At 42.0% G+C, this 20,689-nt stretch overlaps 1 protein-coding gene and 2 long non-coding RNA genes across 3 annotated transcripts in view; 2 read left to right on the forward strand and 1 right to left on the reverse strand.

The window, feature by feature from the left end:
- LOC138746453 (uncharacterized) lies at positions 1-1,644 on the forward strand. Its single transcript, XR_011346963.1, has 2 exons — positions 1-113; positions 1,298-1,644. It is a non-coding gene; the product is annotated as an uncharacterized lncRNA (long non-coding RNA).
- Positions 1,368-5,563, reverse strand: LOC138746454 (uncharacterized). The gene is made up of 3 exons (XR_011346964.1): positions 5,517-5,563; positions 4,565-4,752; positions 1,368-1,455 (listed from the first exon to the last, which is right to left on the reverse strand). It is a non-coding gene; the product is annotated as an uncharacterized lncRNA (long non-coding RNA).
- Positions 5,406-20,689, forward strand: part of g6pc3 (glucose-6-phosphatase catalytic subunit 3) — a 22,723-nt gene continuing 7,439 nt past the window's right edge. Inside the window, exons 1-5 of the mRNA XM_069904633.1 lie at positions 5,406-6,064; positions 7,579-7,688; positions 11,436-11,526; positions 12,641-12,759; positions 13,875-14,016. Coding sequence (XP_069760734.1) covers positions 5,847-6,064; positions 7,579-7,688; positions 11,436-11,526; positions 12,641-12,759; positions 13,875-14,016 — 680 coding nt within the window. The 5' untranslated portion in view covers positions 5,406-5,846. The remainder of the gene's footprint in view (positions 6,065-7,578; positions 7,689-11,435; positions 11,527-12,640; positions 12,760-13,874; positions 14,017-20,689) is intronic.

The following is a 20,689-nucleotide window of genomic DNA, read 5'->3' on the forward strand; positions in this document are numbered from 1 at the left end:
GGCGGGGCTTCTGAGCCCCATGCTGGGAGGAAGGGAAAACAACCCGACGGCGCCATTTTGGCTGGCTGCCCCGCCGCGTGGTTTACAAGCAGGGCCGGTTCGCCTGCCGAGTGGTGAGCTGCCACAATTTGCAAATTTTTTTCATATATATGGTCATGGACTTATTCTCCTCAGATATTTTTCTTTGGAATTTGAGCTACAGCATGATAACAGGCTCTTCAGGCCCACAAGGCCATGCTGCCCAATTACACCCAATTAACTTAAACCCTGTACAGTTTTGAAGGGTGGGAGGAAACACAAGAAAGTCACGAGGACAACGGACAAACTCTTTACTTACAATGCTGGATTCAAACCCAGTTGTTGGCATTGAGCTAACTAATTCTACCAGCAAATGCCTCTACCATCTAGAATCATTAATTTACACCCCAATAACTCATCTTCCATTGGTTCCCTGAAAGATGGTGCAAATTTAGAATTCATAATTTTATGAAACGGTTCTGATACTAGGCTATTACATTTCAACAATGACTTACATATCTGTGTTCAATTTTGGTCAAACAGGTAATTCTGACTTTAATTGACTTTGGGGTGCCCTGAACACAGTGGCAAGTTTTCTCTTTTTGAATGAACTAAAGGGTGTAGCTTTTGCTTTCCATTCACTACCCAATTCACTGCCAATAAGCAAAGTGAGGCCACTCTCTGTTTCCTACAGCATATCTGGAAATCATTTCCTTGATTTCTTCCACTATTTCTTCATTATGATAAAAGAATTTGTACTTGCATTGTCTTTCTTAATGTTTTCAAATTGCCCCAAGTGCTTTACAATCAATAAAGTACATTTAAAACTGGTTATTGGGTTGATGGCAGTCTCATAACCTTCTCCAATCAGTTGTAGGAAGCTAGATAATGTGCTTTAAATGATATTGAGTGAGAACACTGGGGATAAATCCCTTACTCTTGTTCTATACAATGGCATGAGATTGATTTGAGAGAATGGGTGGAATCTTGATTTAATGTATCATCCAAAAGATTATATCTATACCTGGAGTTTGTTCTCGTGTAACGGCTTGAGACTTAAATATATGTATTTTTAATTCAGAGTTGAGCATGCTCCCAACTGACGAACTGGCAAAATCAATTTATTTTGGGAACGTGGACATGAATGGTTACTTGTCCTGACCACATGAAGGTCACATGGGAAAATTGGGGTTTTGCCCAAAACTAGAATACTGAGAGGTACCAAAGAAGATAAGGATCTAGCATTGACTTCTCTCACCCCCTATTCATTGCATTCTAGACTCGACCCACCCCATACATCTGAGTGTGGACTCATCCTACCTTTACCACATTAATGCAGTAGCCCAGTATCTCGGTTATCTTTTGCTCCTGAGAGATCAGAGAATGAAGGCTGGTATCCTCACGTGGCTCTCTTCCAACAGTCAAGTATCTGTTATCCTACAAATACATAATTGAAGCAAAAAATATCTTCAGCTATTTGAAACTATGGAACAATGAAAGAAACTACTGGTCTTTAATGCTCCAAATTATTGATCTATGTCAAGTGTCCATATCTGCCTCCTGACAGCATGAGTATGGAGAAGCTGAAGTGCGTTCTATCATAATAAAAACACATTGCTGGAGAAACTCAACAGGTCAAACTCTATAATTTATATAACAAAGTTAGAGAATATAAACAACATTTTGGGTTTGAAGCCTTCATCAAGGTGTGAGCAAAATGTAAGCAGATGCCCGAACAAAATGGTAGAGGGAGGGATGGGCATGGGGAGGAGCACAGTCCCACAGGCAGGAGGTAATAGGTGGATAATGGAGGACGTGCACGCTAGCAAAGGGGGAAGGCTCTGAATGGAGAGGGAAGAGGGTGGAGAGCTGGAGGAAAGACAGGGCTGGGGAAGTGAGGGAGAACAGGGAGTGGACTAGCAGAAACTGAATAAATAAATGTTAATGCCATCCAGTTGGAGAGTGCCCAGTTGGAATATTAGATGTTGCTCCTCCAATGTACAGGTGGCCTTGGTTTGACAGTACATGAAGCCATGGACAGACGTGTCAGTGTGGGAGTGGGGCGCAGAATTGAAATGGCTGGCCACTGGGAGATCCTGGTCATTGATGCCTTGGTTTTTTTTTTACTCCTGCTTTCTATCCTCTTCTACAGCACTGAGTTTATCTCTCTTAAGATGACTGTTTCAGTTTCTTATCAAAATATATTGCTTGACACATTTTAACAATACATCCCATCTGCCACTCTTTATCTCACTCTCCGAGCATTCCAGCACATATCATATCCAAATAAATCTTGATAATCTAGTGCATCATTTCCCTTAGGCTCTTGGAACACAACCAGTTGGGTTCTGACCTCTAGATCAGAGGTCTGGAGAAATTCTTTTCAGCCAGAGGGGTGGTGAGTTTGTGGAATTTGTCGCCATAGGCAGTTGTGGAGGCCAGGTCATTTGGGTGTTCTTAAGGCAGAAATTTGATAGGTTCTTGATTAGCCAGAGCATCAAACGTTATAGGGAGAAGAATGAGCAATGAGGCTGAGTGGGGAAATTATTAAATGGTGGGACAGACCCGATTTCTGCTCCTATGTCTTAACCAAACTAATTTACCTGATTTTTAATGTATTCATCACCTTTTTGCCAACTTTATTATTTATAGGATCTTTTTTGCATTTCTTTACTTATAATTTGCTTCTAGGTTCATAACCAAGGCGCTTTATATTTATAATGGAATAGTCTGAGTTTGTTTTTGTTGAAAGGTTCCTGTGTGTGTTAAGTGGCAATTTTTTATAAAAGAAAATAATTCTGGTAAGAAATTTAGACAGGAAAAATAGAGTTTAAAGAGAAGAAGATTCAGAGTTCTCATGATAAGGTGCCAAGATGCATCGAGAAAGGACGGGACAGAAAAAAAAACCCTTTATCCCATCGAGTATATGTGGTGACATTTTACATGAACCCTCCTCTTTTAACTCATTTTATTCTCACATTTACATCATTAAACTCCTCCTCCCCTACATTCTCCTATTCATCTACACACAAGGAACAATTTACAGTGATTGGGTTAACATTCAAATTGTTTTTAGGACATAGAAACACTCACTCTCATATGGAGAAGATGCAAACTCCATACAGAGTGCCAAAGTCAGATCTGAACCCACAGAGCTATGAGGCATCAGCTCTTCTGTGCCCCACGTAATGATGTACTGTCAGTTTTTCAACAGCTGGATGTACAATTAGATATTTGCCTTTATTTCTACTTGGGGTGGCACGGTTAGTGAGGCAGTTAGCGCAATACTGTTGTAACACCAGTGATGGGGACTGGGGTTTGAATCCCGCGCTGTCCGTAAGGAGTTTGTATGTTCTCCCCACGTCTGCGTGGGTTTTCTCTGAGGACTCCGGTTTTCTCCCACCATACAAAACGTGCTGGGGTTGTAGGTTAGTTGGATGTAATTTGGTGGCCCAGGCTCATGGGCCAAAAGGGTCTGTTATTGTGCTGTATGTTCAAGTATATTAAAAAATTCTACTTCAATTTGCATCAGGCACATGAAATGCTAGCAGAAGAGGCAACAGACCAAGTGCTGGTAAAAAGGGATAAGTATAGATTAGTACTTGATGGTTGGCAACTTAAAGTTTATTGTCACAAGTACTGTGTATGCAATAATAGTTTGTGAGAATTCCAGCTAGACATTTTGTGCCCAGTACTGCATACATGGTACACGTTCCAGTACAAGTGTGCAGAGTTACCAAGAGAGATCAGTTAGTATGGAGTAAAGGCAACTATTGTGAGGTTCATTAAGGGGTCTGATAACGGCAGGAAATAAAACTGACCTTGAATCTGGTGGTGCATAATCTCACACTAATTAATCTTCTCGACACGAAGGGGTGGGGATGAAGAGAGTATGGCTGAGATGGATGGGTTCCTTATTATGTTGACTGCTTTTCCAAGGGAGTGAGACTTGTACATGGAATTGATGGGGTGGGGGGGGTGATGTTGTGTGATACCCTGGACTCTATTTATACAGTCGTTTTAAGGCCCCAAAGACACTGCCTTTTTGCACACTATTATTGTTTTTTTTTAATATAGTAACATCGTAAGATGGTTATAATATGAATGTTTGCTCTATGATGCTGCAGCAAACACCACATTTCATGAATTTCAGATTCTGATCCTGATCTGTGGAGCAAGAAACAAGTGAAACGCTAAAGTCTGCAGACACCATGGTTGAAGTCAATGCACAATGTTGGAGAAACTCAGCAGGTCAAACAGTGTCCTTCATATTGGAATGATAAAGATACATATCCAGTTTCAGGCTTGAGCTCTTCATCAAGATATAAACAAAAATATAATCCTAGCTCAACAAAGGGCTCAGGCCTGAAACATTGGTTATGTATCTTTATCCTTTCTATATAAAAAAAAAACAATTTATTTTTGATTTAGAAATCATGGATCCAAAACGTTTCTTCCTCTAGCTGCCTTGCTTGTCGTCTATCTCAACATTTTCTGTGGCTATTTCCTCCACATTCTCATTTTACATCCACTTATTTGGGCATACCTTGATGAAGAGCTCAAGTCGAAAAGTTGGTTATATATCTTATATCGTTGCACTGTTGGTCCTGCTGAGTTTCTCCAGCATTGTGGTTTGGCTGCAATCTTGGTGTCTGCAGACTTTCGTGTTTTACTCCTTATGTCCCCGTTGTCTTCAGGCTTCACTGGAAAGAAGTTACCCGCGATGTGTTTTTTCTCCACAAAAGGATTTCATTCATCAGAGAAATGATATTAAGAGCAACTTTAGCATGGAGATGTTACCCCCCCTTCCCCCCTCTCTCCTTGCCCCTCCCCCTCTCTCCTTGCCCCTCCCCTCTCTCCTTGCCCCTCCCCCTCTCTCCTTGCCCCTCCCCCTCTCTCCTTGCCCCTCCCCTCTCTCCTTGCCCCTCCCCTCTCTCCTTGCCCCTCCCCTCTCTCCTTGCCCCTCCCCTCTCTCCTTCCCCCCTCTCCCCTTCCCCCTCTCTCCCCTTCCCCCTCCCTCCTCTCTCCCCTTCCCCCTCCCTCTCCATCCTCTCCCTCTCCTTTCCCCCTCCCTCCTTTCCCCCTCCCTCCTTTCCCCCTCCCTCCTTTCCCCCTCCCTCCTTTCCCCCTCCCTCCTTTCCCCCTCCCTCCTTTCCCCCTCCCTCCTTTCCCCCTCCCTCCTTTCCCCTCTCTCCCTCCCCCTCTCTCCTTCCCCCTCTCCTTTCCCCTCTCTCCCTCCCCCTCTCCTTTCCCCTCTCTCCCTCCCCCTCTCCTTTCCCCTCTCTCCCTCCCCCTCTCTCCCTTCCCCTCTCTCCTTTCCCCCCTCTCCTTTCCCCCTCTCCTTTCCCCCCCTCTCCTTTCCCCCTCTCTCTCTTCCCCCTCTCCCCTTTCCCCTTGCCTCAGTTCACAGAGGCAAAATCCATTCTCATCTCCTCTTATCCTATCCAATTAGCACTTTTTGTTGGTCTGCACTTCTCAGTCTTTATTCTGACACCTACCTGCTCTTTGCTTATTCGTCGCAGAAGGAAATGTCGGGAATCCAGAGTCTCTTGACCCCCCCCCCCTCCCCCTCCCCCTCCCCTGGACGCTGCGAGACCAGGCGGAGGTCCTCCCGCTTCTCTCTGTGCGCGTCTCCCGACCAACTCGGCTTGCGGGCTCCACAAGCGGCTGAGGATTTCGACCTGCCGTGATCGCCGTCCGCAAGGCGAGGTTTGTCCCCATCGCTTTGCTGTCGGACGCGGACCGCCCCTCCCGCCCCCCACTAGCCGCCCCAAGGGCTGGAGTCATTCGGGACGTGCTGGGGTCCTGCGATCGCCGGGACAGGGGCGATGGAGTGGCTGTACGCCCACGGGATCCGAGTGGCCGAGCATCTGCAGCAGACTCTGGGCGGCTTGGAGAGAAGCTTGCTCTTTATGAGTTGGATCGGTGACCCCAGAGCCTCCTTTTTTATTTATTTCCCTGTAACATACTTCTTCAACAGGAGGATCGGCATTTCGGTCTTGTGGGTCACCGTGCTGACGGAATGGTTAAACTTAGTCTTTAAATGGTAAGTTGCTCTCTTTCTCATGCACCCAGGTCCATCCCCGAGCATTGCATCATTCGCCTGCCTTTCGGTGCCGAACCCTCTTATTCAGGGAGACCCATGTTTTTAGATATAAAGTGGCAATTTGCTGCAATTCCGAAAATGCGTAAAATTCCGTAAGTGGGTCAAGTCCTGTCATCGCTGGCTGCTTGGGAACACTTCGTCCTTCACAGTTTTATTGCTTTTACAGAAAAGGCTGCCACATTTGCCTCCATAGATAACTTTATTTCATTTGTTTTAAAAAAACACACAATGCTAATCGAAAGTCTGCAGACACCGTGGTTGAAATAAGCTCGTAATGCCGGATTTCGGATCATTTTGTACAGCAAAGATAACGAACTCGTTTCAGGCTTTAACTTTGCTCATATTTAGTTCCTCCAGCATCTAATCGATCAGTGGAGCAGAAGCCTTGTGCCAGATTCCCTAAATCTGGTCATGAAAGGCAAAGAGGATGCTCGCATTCATTAAGAGAGGGATAAAATACAAAAGCAGAGCTGTAATCTTCAAGTTTTGCGAGCCATTGTTCAGACCGCATTTGGAGTAAGGAAGGACGTGCTGATATGAGAGAAAGTCCAGAGCATTTGGAGTAAGGAAGGATGTGGTGATATGAGAGAAAGTCCAGAGCATTTGGAGTAAGGAAGGATGTGGTGATATGAGAGAAAGTCCAGAGCATTTGGAGTAAGGAAGGATGTGGTGATATGAGAGAAAGTCCAGAGGAGGCTCACGAGACTCCCTGAACTGAAAGGGTTATCATATGAAGAGCACTTGATGGGCCTGGGATTGTACTCACTGGAGTTTCGAAGAATGAGGGGGGTTTCATTGAAATCTCGCAAACAGTGAAAAGGCTAGGTAGAGTGGAGGGGGGGGGGTAGAGTGGAGGTGATGGTATCTGGAACCAGAGGGCAGAGTCTCCGAATATAAATTCATCCCTTTGGAGCAGAGATGAGGAGGAATTTCTTTACCCAGGGGGTGGTGAAAATATGGAATTCATTGCCACGGACAGAAGAGGAGGTCAATCCTTTTTAAATTTTAATTTAAAAAAAAGTTATTTTTTACAATTTTTAATCTTGTAAAATTTAAATTTAGACATACAGCACAGTAACGGGTCATTTTGGCCCACATTTCCATGACGATCAATTTACACCCAATTAACCTACACCCCCGGTATGTTTTGAATGGTGGGAAGAAACAGGGAGACACAAAGAGAACGTACAAATTCCTTACAGCTGGTGCTGTAAAGGTGTGCTAACTGCTACCCAACCGTGCTGCCGTTGAATCTATCCAAAGATTGAGAATTCACAACTCTCTGAGGTGGTAAATTACAAAAAAAAAAATTCAGTGGCCTCGGGAAGGAATATTTTTATCTGGACCCTGAAATTAGTCAAAATAACTTGTCCTCTAAAGTGAAGTTAGAGCTTTGGGTCCATCAGAAATCAATTCCACAGATGAAAACTGAATGTTTCTTATTTGTCTAATAGGTTGCTGTTTGGTGAGCGCCCATTTTGGTGGATTCATGAATCCGGAGTGTACAGTGAGCACCAGATGCCGAAGTTAAAGCAATATTTCTGCTCCTGTGAAACTGGTCCAGGTTTGTTTCAAAGGGGTGTAATAAGAATATACTGTTTAGGCTCAAACCTCTTCCTTGACTCTTATACTGGCTTGCTCACCTCTCCTCCTTTAGTTCAGAAGGCAACTGTAGATTTCCCACCATTGATGCTGCCTGGCCTGCTGAGTTCTACCAGCAGTTAATGTTTTGCTGCAAATTTCAGCACATGAAGGTCTCTTGTGACCACACTGGTCAGTTGTTAATTTTCTCTCAATTCAGACTCAAATTAACATTGTGAATCTATTTCATGGGAATTGTGTTTCAAATTTATTTAATAATTTTTTTTATGTTTAAGTATCATTTTCCATCCTAGTGGGAATTGTAAAAGACACATTGACCAGAACCTTATCTCCATAAGAAAATTCATCAGTAGAAGAACACAATTTGTTGAGTCTTAAAAGCACAGAAATGCTGGAGGAACTCGGCAGATCTCGCAGCGTCCATAAGAGGTGAAAATATATCAATAGAATTGAAAATTCGCCAGTGGTCATTATCCAATTGCATGATATTCCTCGTAATTTCTGTCCCTCAGTTAGAATATTCAAAATGATTACCTACATAATTTGCACTTTATCAAACTGAAATGTGCTGTGACTTGCAGAAGAATATTGAATAATGGCATACTCAGGAGAGCTAGATTATAGAGGTTTGTGTCAACCCATTGCAAGGTTATCTTTATAGCGATCACCTCATTGCTTTTTTTTAAATTAACATTTTCACATAATGGAGTTGAGATCCGATTCCACACATCTAGTCCAGGATTTACCCAGTTTGGTTGCAAGAACTGAATTTATTTTTTCATATTGATCAATTCTAGACCCCATCTGGTAGGTAATGGAAGCAGCTCCTTGAGTGCTTTGTCCTTCAATTACCTTCAGACTTGTCCATCCTTAAATTCTTTATCTCCATCATCTGTGGAGTAAATGTATTTTATCTGCTGTGCTTGTCCTTTCAATTTGTATCTTGTCTGGTCTGTTCTCAGAATTCCATTGTCCATTCTATTTTTTTTTTCTTTATCTCATAGCAGCTCTTGCTATATGTGTCCTTCTCTTTTAGCTACTCTGCTGTGTTTCAACCCTTTTGCTCTCCTTGACTTTGATCTCCTTTCACTAACCTCAGTTTTCCCCTCTCGGAGTGGCTTGCACCTTCCCTCCATACCTCTGATTAACATTTTTTGTCACAGTTTTGTCACGTCTTTCCTTTTATCCAAACAGCAATAGAAGCTGCCGCTCTTCCCAAATATCCTATCCAGTAAACCCAGTACTTCCCATTACTGATATGGACTCTGTCAAAAAAAAATCAATTATCGCTACTCTTTTGTTCTTCATTATGAATGTGACCTTCCTTGTGAACAATTCTTGTCATTGCAGCATTAACTGTAGATGATTGAATTGGTGGAAATCAGGCAGGGGGTCGATGACGGGTTTTCCACTGAGACTTCCTTCCCTAACTTGGTTTCCATGGCTTCTCTTATTCATACTGCTGCAGTGACAATGCGGCTATTCATCAAATAATACTTTCCCTGACTCTTCTGGCATGTTTTTGATTATCTAATCTTGTTCTTCCCTCTCAACTTTTATTTATTATTCCTATACTCTCTCTTCTTCTCTCTCTCTTTGGCTTGGCTTCGCGGACGAAGATTTATGGAGGGGTAAATGTCCACGTCAGCTGCAAGCTCGTTTGTGGCTGACAAGTCCGATGCGGGACAGGCAGACACGGTTGCAGGGGAAAATTGGTTGGTTGGGGTTGGGTGTTGGGTTTTTCCTCTTTTGTCAGTGAGGTGGGTTCTGCGGTCTTCTTCAAAGGAGGTTGCTACCCGCCGAACTGTGAGGCGCCAAGATGCACGGTTTGAGGCAATATCAGCCCACTGGCGGTCAATGTGGCAGGCACCAAGAGATTTCTTTAGGCAGTCCTTGTACCTCTTCTTTGGTGCACCTCTGTCACGGTGGCCAGTGGAGAGCTCGCCATATAACACGATCTTGGGAAGGCGATGGTCCTCCATTCTGGAGACGTGACCTACCCAGCGCAGTTGGATCTTCAGCAGCATGGATTCGATGCTGTCGGCCTCTGCCATCTCGAGTACTTTGATGTTAGGGATGAAGTCGCTCCAATGAATGTTGAGGATGGAGCGGAGACAACGCTGGTGGAAGCGTTCTAGGAGCCGTAGGTGATGCCGGTAGAGGACCCATGATTCAGAGCCGAACAGAAGTGTGGGTATGACAACGGCTCTGTATATGCTAATCTATGTGAGGTTTTTCAGTTGGTTGTTTTTCCATACTCTTTTGTGTAGTCTTCCAAAGGCGCTATTTGCCTTGGCGAGTCTGTTGTCTATAATCATGCTGTGTTTCTCACAAAGTATCGACACTGTTTTTCTCTCCGTTTCTGTACAATTTCACTTTATTCTTAATGATTTAAACCATTATCTCCGTGCTCCCTTGAGTTTCCTATCTTCCTACTCTTCCTACAATTAATCCCCCCCCTTGTATTATATTTTAAAAATCCCATCTGTATTTACTCTCTGTGTTCACATGCTTGACTATTATGTGCCAATTAAAGAAATAGTCTCCAATCTCCATCTGCACCCACTTTTGCCTTCAATACCTCACTTCTTTCTGGGTTCTCATCCCAGGAAATAAATTGGATTTGCCACTTATAACAATGTTTCAACTTTTCAATCGTCTAGGGCGGCACAATGAACTTAGTGGTTAGTGCCAGCGACCGGGGCTGGAATCTGGCACTGACCGTAAGGAGTTTGTAGGTTCTCCCTAGGTCTACGTGGGTTTCCTCTGGATGCTTCGGTTTCCTTCCACCTTTCAAAATATACGGGAGTTGTAGGTGATTGGGCAGAGTGTGCTTGTGGGCCAGACGGTCCAGTTACTGTGCTGTATGTCTAAATTTAAAATATAAATTTAGCCTTGTTATCTATAATTCTTCACAACAGATCTGTTTGTTTTTTTTTGTCCTCTCATGAGATGTTAAGATATCTAGATCCAGACATTTATCCTCAAGCCGATTTCACACTTTAAAACCTGGAAATCCTTCTCTAAACTCTGTTTTTCCTCCTTGAGGTCATTTTTTAAAAACCAACTTATTATGCAAGCCTTTGGTTATCTGCCTGTGTATCTCCTTTACCTGGCACTTGTGAACATTTTGGGAAATTTTATTTGAATGTTTCACTGCAGTGAAGTCCCTATGAAATTACAAGTTATTAATCATTGAACAATGTCTGTCTCGTTGGAGCTGTATGAATGGTTTATCTTGACAATTGGTTCTCACTTTGACTAAAAAGTTCTGTTCAAATCCTCAATGAAAAAAAAATGCTAACTCAAGGACTTAATCAGCTATTGCACAGGACTTAATGCAAGGACCTGCAGTTGATTACTGTGGTGTGGTATAGGTATAACTAGTTATTTTGGTTAAGACAAAAATTATAGAAGTGTACTCAGAATTCTTAATTAGATGTCTCCACAGAAGATTTGAACTAACAAGTGACACACAGCTTTTATTATAATTCCTCCTGGAATTAATTCATTAAATTCCTTTTTGCTTTTAATTAAATGTGTTCTTGAGTTATTCTCAGGACACATGTTCAAACCTAAATTAGGTTATGATTGACACTATATTCTCACAAATCAAATTCAGCCTTCAGAATGAGTGTTACATCAAATTTTGTGGCTTAACATGGGAGCTCACATGTAAGTTCTCCTGCAATATTTGTTTATGCTTCAGGCAGTCCTTCAGGTCATGCGATGATCACAGGCGCAGCTTGGTGGCTCATGATGACCAGTCTGTCGACATTCGTGTACAATCGCACCAGAAGGTTTGTGGTGCTTTAACTTTTTAAATTCAAAATGGTTAAGTAATTATATTTAGGCATAACTCGCTTCCATCACTGACAGTTATCTAATTTTCTGAAGCACTCATTGTGTTTGTTTATTGTTTCATTCAGATCATTGTGTCCTGGTGATTTAAATTTAGATATAAAGCACGGTAACAGCCCCTCTCCCCATAGGCCCATGCTGCCAAAATACACCTAATTGACCTGCATCCCTGATACATTTTGAGCAGTGGGAGGAAACTGGTGCACAAATTGTTTAATGGTATTCATTAATGACTTGATACAATACATATTCTATTTGTTTAATTTTGGGTAGTATTAGAGTGATTACCGTATTTTTAAGCATATATAACACACACATAATATGTGTATTTTACAAACCAGACACCCCCTGCGTATTATTTGCAACTTGTGCACACAGCCACAGAAAACTTTATCTACTTCCCTCATTATCACTGCATTACTTCCACAATTTAGCTCTTATTTACACAGGAACCCATATCTGTTGGATGAGTGCAAGGGTAAGGCTCTTGCAATGTTACCTTCTAGGTCCCTTTGTCTCCCTCAAATAAGTCAAATGTTCATTTGAATGGCTACTTCTAAAGAAATAAATTCAAGCAGGAGGACTCTTTCCTGGAACTTTCACTCTGCCCTGATGCAGTGTTTTAATATCTGGCTCAGCAATTAAACACTGAGGCCTGCTGGTGAATCTACTCGGATCTCCGACGAGGACACCAAGCATCCATTGCAGAAACCACTTTTAGCTTTTCGATGTTAGTGAAATCCTGAAGTTTGCCCTTCTGCTCCTTGTTGATGTACTCGGTCCACCCTGTTTTTATCTTGGAAGGGTTTTTTTGAACTGAAATGACAATCATTTCTTTTCTCCCACTGATGCTGGTCAATCTGCACTTTGTTTCCTTGTTCCAGATTTCAGCATCTGTGATTTCTCACCTGACACCCTATTTTTAGACTTGATTTTGACACTGGGAGTTAAAAGTGGAAATGTCCCTTTCTAACATCAATTAACCAAAATTTATATTTTCTATAATTAACAATTAAAATGTCTAATAATAACACTTTTTATATCTATTTTAAGCTCACTGGCAAAGAACATTCCCGTCGTATTGTACATTGTTCTGCTGCTGGCAATTGGCATCTCCAGAATATTTATTTTGGCTCATTTTCCACATCAAGTACTTGCTGGAATAATTACAGGTTAGAACTTTATAATCAAAAGTATACATTGGACCAATGGGCAAATATAAGATCATTTACATGAAGAAGCTGGACTGATAGTTGTGTTTAATTTTGATTTGAAATTCCCTCCCTGTCGCTCTCGAGGTGTGCCTTTACTGTTCTTGTGATGCAAACCAGCAAATCTCAGGGAGGTGCTTAGTGCCAGCCACAAACAGCTATGGAAGAGTGATTAATGCAACAGCGCTGGTCCTCAGCACAAAGATATGGGCACGTCTTCACTACACATTTTCCGGTTATCAGCAGAAATTCTATCACTGCAGAGGCAACAAACCATTTTAGGATTAAAACAAAAAGTTGATTCAACAAGATGCAAGGTAACAATGTGGATGCACCAAATACAGTAAAACCCTTATTATCCGGAAATCAAGCAGCCAGCAAAAAAAAAAGGAAAATAAATAGGTAAAAAATGTTCAAGTTTAAAATTGGCACGTCTCTCTGTTACTTCAGCAAACATACCACGTGTAATCTCAGGCATCCGGAAAATACCCTCATCCAGCATACCCATTGGTGCTGAATACCAGGGGTATTACCGTATTCCAATCATTGCAAAAGGTATTCTGCTTCAATATTGCAGTTAAATATCCAATCCGACAAATGCACTGTAGATACAGTGCAACTTATTGTTGGAAACGGTCCATATTTTTAAAATTCACCCTGGGCGACTTAAAAATGGGCAGCGGACCGCCGTTGGCCTGGGGACCATAGTTTGGCCACTGCTGCATTAAGTCATCAGGCCCCATTTCTATATACAATCCTTTCCAGATTTTCTCAGCTGATGATTGTGTGCGGCTGAGACAGTGATCGTGCATTTCAATACCAGTCAGAAAGGAATGTGTTTGAGAGTGATCCATGTGTGCCTTTGTTCCCAGGTGTGGTACTATACTTCAGTCATCCAAGTAACCGCTCCATGAAATATTCAGAACATGTATCCTATCAGATTGATATAGTTGGCATTTTCAACATGCCATTGTGGTTTCATTGCTTGACCAACTCTTTATAAATCATTCTTAATGTTAAGGCTTAGTAAATATTCTGAAATAAATGGTCATTTACAATTCACTTTTGCATTTTAGGTGCTGTACTTGGCTTTCTGCTGGGCAAACATGTACCTGAGAATATCAAATTTATTCAATATGTTGCAACCTCAATCTTACTGCTGCTCAGCGCTGTGTGTTTGTACTGGGGATTGCATTACATTGGTGTCAATGTTTCCTGGTAAGTGCAGCAGTTTTCACGCATTTCCTTCCTGCCAGCTATTGCTTGTTCAGAGTTTTTGTAAAATTCCTGTGTGTTTTAAGTGGTAAACTTCTTTTTGAGAAAGTACTGGTAATTGCTGCAAACAATTGAGAAAGGGAAAAACAGAGTGTAGGTAGAGGAAAATTATTCTCTTCAACTTCTGCCCTATGATTCCAGTCAGAGGTGGAGAGATAGTCACAGAGAGATCCAGCATAGATCAGCACGGTTAATGTAGCAGTTAGCGCAATGCTGATACAGCGCCAGCGACCAGGTTTTGAATCTTGCTCTGTCTATAAGGAGTTTGTATGTGCTCCCCCTGTATGCATGGGTTTCCTCCGGGTGGTCTGGTTACTGTGCTGTATGTCTAAACTTAAAGTTTGAATATGCCCTTCAGCTCACCAAGGGACGCACAGTGAGCCTAGCATCTAACACAACATTATTACAGCGTTTGAATCCACCACTGTCTGACAGGAGTTTGTACATTCTCCACATGTCTGCGTAGGTTTCCTCCCACCTTCCAAGGTTAATTAATGTATTTGGGTGGCATGGGCTCATGGCTGGAAGGTCCTGTTATTATGCTGCATTATCTAAATTTTAAAGTCCATTAAACAGACATTTCTTTACACTAATTCTCCCCTTACCCATTCTCCTCACGTTCTTCTCCACTTCCCTCCCCAACCCTGTCCCTCCAGCGTATACCATTTACACAACAGGTCAATTATGCAACCAACCCATGCATGCTTGAAAAAAAAATGGGATGAAGTCAGAGTTCCCAGAGAAAACCCACCTGCTCATGCACACAAACTCCAGAAAGATGGAGCACAGGAGATCAGAATTGAATTGAGGAGCTGAATTTGCACCAAAAGATGAAAGAAACAATTTGCACTGTTCCTTAAGAAATGGAAACCATTAACTAAGTTGGTTTTATTGGTTTAGAAAGAAACAAATTATAAATTGAACATGGAGAAACTTTCTGAAAAGCTACTTGGAATGATTTTAACACAAGCTGTCTAGTTGTCTTTAAGCGTATGCCTTTTTTTTGACTGCCTTAAATATCCTGCAAACAGCAGGTGCTTAAACTGCAAGTCAGTTGGCTTCAGACAGAAATGTCAAATTCAAAGGTCTGACTAGAAATTAAGACCTTTTTGTCTCTTTAAAAGACATTGATAAACAAGCTCCAAAAAAATCTTTTAATTATGGTATTGTAAAATTAGAAATTTAGTTTGGGATTGTAGAAAACTTGGACACTATTGAATAAACCGCTGTAATATTCTATGTTCTAATATCAAGTGAAAAAGCAGTTTGTACAGCTAGGAAATATTCAGTTTAGTGGTAATTCTGTGCAATATGTGATGGTGGGGCAGTTTATTGGGGAGATTGCCTATGTTAAGTGTTGTTATACCGATTTTATAAATTGATCTGTGCAATTCAAAACGTGGAAAGGAATCAAGGTAAAAATTCCATTATTGTCACATAATTACTTTATTTAGAACGTAACATTCATGAAGTTCTTTAACTTTTGTCTACCGTAAGGCAGACAGAGAGTCGCCACTTTGTTTAGCGCCCCTCACAGAAACCTACGGCACCTGGTATTCCTACGGCACCTGGTATTCCTGGGCAGTCTCCCCTCCAAGTACTGACCAGTTCTGAGCCTTTTTTTTGCTTCCAAGATCAGGTGCTAATTCGGTTAATATTGCATAGAATGCCAAAAATACTTTGGTCTTGTTTTTTGCAAGAGTTAATAGCAACTGTGGCCCAAAGTTTGGCCTCCACTGCTAACTTGATGCATGTCAAGTCACAAGCTGTAGTTGTGTGCCGTTTAGGACCTTGGGTGAAGAGTAGGTGGAGATCAGAACTTTGGGGGGGGGGGTAAGGGGAAGGCATTTAGAGACCGGAGGAGTAGCTAAATTTCCAAGCATGGTGCATCAGTCAATATTGGAGACTGATAGATACTCCCTGGTTAACAAATAGATTAGGTGAGTACACATTAAAAAAATATATATATTTAAAGGAGATCTACCCAAGTTGATTCTTGCAGCAAGCCTATGGATGCTGAGGGGGATGTCCTTTAAATTGAAAGGCAGTCCTGAGAACATGTCCTACTGCATTTGATAGTATCCCAAAGGAACATATTATCGGGAAAATACCTTCATACACAGAACTGTTGCAAACCATTCATCAAGATGCATGGAACTACCTGGTCAAAATTCCTGGGTGACCTTCAATAAGATCGCAATCATATTTCACTCTGGAAATAAGTGATTTTAAGAGTCTTTGTTACCCCACTGTGTCCAAATTTCTAGGCCAAATGTTTCTAATTGAGATAATTGACACAAAAGTGTGAGGGGGCGGGGGGGGGGGGGGGGTGAGAGAGAAGCAGCACAGAAGTAAAAGTGTGGGCCAGAAAGTATGTACAAAATGGTTTGTCCTGTGAATTGAGAACATGATCATCTTATTGCTGCTTCAGCATTAATCTTTCAACCAGTACAGTCAGAATAATTTCAGTGAAATATTTTCATGGCAGACTCGCGTGATTTTAGACAGACAATGTAATTTTGGAATTAATCTGAAGCAGTCCTTCTGATCAACAAGTGAAGTGACCTTTGAAGATTTAACGAATGGATTTGTGATTGCGACACAGTGATTATTTAGTTTTCATCCTTCATTTGGGCAGGGTTTCAGATTTATTTTAATTCATTGCACACAAACTATTGAAAAGCATTCAACTGATAAAGGAATAAAGCCAAAAGGATTTAATGAACCAATGCATATGCCCAACAACACTTCTAGTTTATTTTTCTTTTATGCAGCAGGTCAAATAATCGCTCAATAAGCTGTTTATTTTCAGGCTGCCAAGAGGTGAATCGAAGCAAAACTACTTAATTGATAAAATTATAACATGCTACAATTCAGCAGCCCTCACAGAAATTTCTGTTCCAAGAAATTCTTTACTGGTATTTTGATTCAAGGAATTGCACTTTATCCAAAAAAAGAAAGAATGAGACAGATGCTGGGAAATAGTGTCCACATTGGTTGACACGCAATTCTTTCCATTTTGCGCATAAACATGCAGAAAAAGTCTTGATTTTTCCACCGGCAGTAAGTACTTTTCTAGATCCCTGAGGAGTTTCAGTAAATCCTGACCACTTCATCTGTGAGAAGTGCATCCAATTCAATTGGAACTGGAGTTGAATGAACTCCGGATTATTCTGGAGACTGAGCGGGTGATAGGCAGGAGTAACAGGGGTGCAATCACACTTTGGAGGCAGGAAAAGGTGGCCACCAGGAGAGGAAAAGGGACTAGGCAGTTAGTGCAGAGATACTATCAGAGAGCTGTGGCCATTCCTCCCAATTACCTGTATACTGTTGAAGGGGCCAGCTCATTAGGGGCATGTCAGGTTTCTGGTACAGTCTGGGAGAGAGGAGAAAATGTGAGCTGTAGTGATAGGGGATTCAATCATGAGGGGAAGAAATAAGAGGTTCAATGGAAGAGATAGAGAATTCCAGATGTAAGTTGCCTCCCAGGTGCCAGGGTCCGGGGATATCTCAGATCGAGGGCACAGCATTCTCAAGATGGAGGTGAGCAGCCAGATGTCATGGTCCATGTAGGGACCAATGACTTGGGTAGGAAGGGGGTGATGAGGTCCTGCAAGGAGAGTCCCAGGGAGTTGGCTGCAGAGATGAAGGACAAGACCTCTCCGTGATCTCGGGATTGCTACCTGTGCCACATTCTAGTGAGGTTAGAAGCAGGAGGATAAAACAGCTTAACATGTGGCTAAAGAGATGGTACAGGAGGGAGAGTTTCTGATTTCTGAATTATTGGGGTCCATCCAAAGTTGACGAGGTGGTTAGCACAATGCCTTTACAGCGCCAGCTATCAGAACTGGAGTTCGACTCCCATGCTGTCTGTAAGGAGATGGTACATTCTCCCTGTGTCCCCGGGGGCTCTGTTTTCCTACCATCATTCAAAACACACTGGGGGTGTTGGTAAATTGGGTGGGATGTACACGAGTTATATGCCTAAGTTTAAAATATGAAAATTCCAGGGAAGGTGGGACCTATTACCGGCAGGACAGTTTGCATCTAAACTGGAGATGGACCATTACCCTTGTGGAAAGGTTTGCCAGTGCTGCTCCGAAGGTGGGTTTAAACTAGATTTGCAAAGGGATAGGAATCAGAGTGGAGGAGGAAAACAATGATGTTAAAACTGCATAGAAAGACAGAAATCAAAGGGTTGTGCATGGTGGAAATGTTCTCCGGTGCCTCTATTTCAATGCAAGGAGTATTATAGGAGAGGCAGATGAACTTAGAGCATGGATTGGCACATGGAATTATGACATTGCGGCCATTAGTGAAACTTAGTTGCAGGAGGGGCAGGACTACCAGCTCAATGTACCAGTGTTCCGTTGTTTCAAATGAGATAGAAAGGGGGTTGGGGATGAAAGGGGGAGGAGTGGGATTGCTTATCAGGATATATATCACAGTTGTGCTCAGACAGGACAGACTAAAGGGTTCTTCTACTGAGGTTATATAGGTGGAATTGAGGAATGGAAAAGGTATGACCACATTAATGGGGTTGTATTATAGAGCACCCAATAATTAGTGAGAATTAGAGGAGAAAATCTGCAGAGAGATAGCAGACAACTGCAGGAAATGCAAAGATGAGATCATAGGTGATTTTTAACCTTTCACATATTAACTGGGACTCCCATACTGTAAAAGGGCTGAATGGCTTGGAGCTTGCCAGGTGTGTTCAGGAAAGTTTTTCCAAATCAAAATATTGAGATACAAACTAGAGAGGCTGCAATGCTGGATCCTATTAGGGAACAAGACAGGACAGGTGACAGAAGTATGTGGAGGGGAACATTTTGGGTCCGGTGATCATAATGCCATTGGTATTCAAGATAATTATGGAGAAGGATAGGTCTGATCTTTGGGTTGAGATTCAAAATTGGAGAAAGGTTAATTCTGAGGAAATGCAAAAGGATTTGGAGAGCATGGGATAGGTTGTTTTTGGCAAGGATGTGCTCAGTAGGTGGGAGGACTTGAAAGGTGGACTTTTGAGAGTACAAAGTTTGTATGTTCCTAAGAGGATAGCAAGCATAAGGAACCTTGATTTCAAGGAATATTGGGAATTTGGTTAACAAGAGAGGGGGAGAGCAGATATGCAACAAGGAGCAAATGGGGTACATGAGGAGTATAAAAAAGAAGTGCAGGAAAAAATTGAAGAGGAAAATCAGGAGGGCTAAGAGAAGGCTTTGGCAGACAAGGTGAAGGAAAATCCTAAGGGCTTCTACTGGTATATTAGGAGCAAAAGGATAGCAGGTCCTCGTGAAGATCAGAGTGGTATGTATGGAGCATGAAGAGATGAGGGAGATCTTAAATAGTTTTTTTTTTTGCATCTATATTTGCTCATAAAACTGCACAGAATCTACGGAAGAGAGGCAAACACACATGTAGGTCATTGGAACCTCTAGAGATTAAATAGGAGGAAGTTCTTGCTGTCTTAAAGCGAATAAGGGTGGATAAATTCCCACTGCCTGATAAGATATTCCCTCGAAAGTGTAGAAATTGCAGAGGCTCTGGCAGATATACTTAAAATGACCTTAGCCATGGGTGAGGTGTGGGAGGATTGGAGGATAGTTTTAAAGAAAGGCTCCAAATAGAACAGGAAATTTTAGGCTGGTGAGCCTGACATCAATAAGTTATTGAAAGATGTTCTAAGAGATCTGATGTACAAATATTTGTAGAGTCAAGAATTCTGTTTGTGATTGGTTGTGTTTAACAAATCAAGGAGGTTACTAGGAAAGTTGATGAAGGAAAGGCTGTGGATGTTGTCTGCGTGGACTTGAAAAGGCCTTTGATAAGGTCCCACATAGGAGTTTAGTCAGGAAAGTTCAGTTGCTCATTATTCATGATGAGGTAGTATTCTTGATTCAACATTGGCTTATTCAGGAGAAGTAGACAGTGGTAGTGGATGATTTCCTCTCTGATTGAAGACCTGTGACTAGCAGTGTGCCTCAAGGATCAGTGCTGGACCCATTATGGTTTGTCATCAATATTAATGATCCAGATGATAATGTGGTAAATTGGATCAGTAACTTTGCAGATGACACAAAGATTGGAGGTGTGGTGGACAGTGAGGAAGGTTTTCAAAGCTTGCAGACGGATCTGGACCAGATGGAAAAATGGGATGAAAAACGGCAGGTGGAATTTAATCCCAGCAAGTGTGAGGTGTTGCATTTTGGAAGGACAAACCAAGGTAGGATATGCAAGGTAATTGGAAGGGCATTGAGGAGAGCAGTAGCACAGGGGGATCTTGGAGTACAGATACATAATTCCCTGAAAGTGGCCTCACTGGTAGATAGGATTGTAAAGAGAACTTATAGCCTTCATAAATCAATGATTTGAGTATAGGAGTTGGGATGTTATGGTCAAGTTGTACAAGACAATGGTGAGGCCAAATATGGGACTATTGGGTGCAGTTTTGATCACTTAACTACAGGAAAGATAACAATAAAATTGAAAGAGTGCAGGGAAGATTTACTAGGACTTTGTCAGAATTGTCAGGTTTTTAACAAGCGAGAGGTCTATATTAATGCCATCTGGTTGGAGGCAACCGAGTCAAAAGAAGAGGTGCTGTTCCTCCAAT

The sequence above is a fragment of the Narcine bancroftii genome, chromosome 12 (genome assembly GCF_036971445.1).
Source record: "Narcine bancroftii isolate sNarBan1 chromosome 12, sNarBan1.hap1, whole genome shotgun sequence".
NCBI lineage: Eukaryota > Metazoa > Chordata > Chondrichthyes > Torpediniformes > Narcinidae > Narcine > Narcine bancroftii.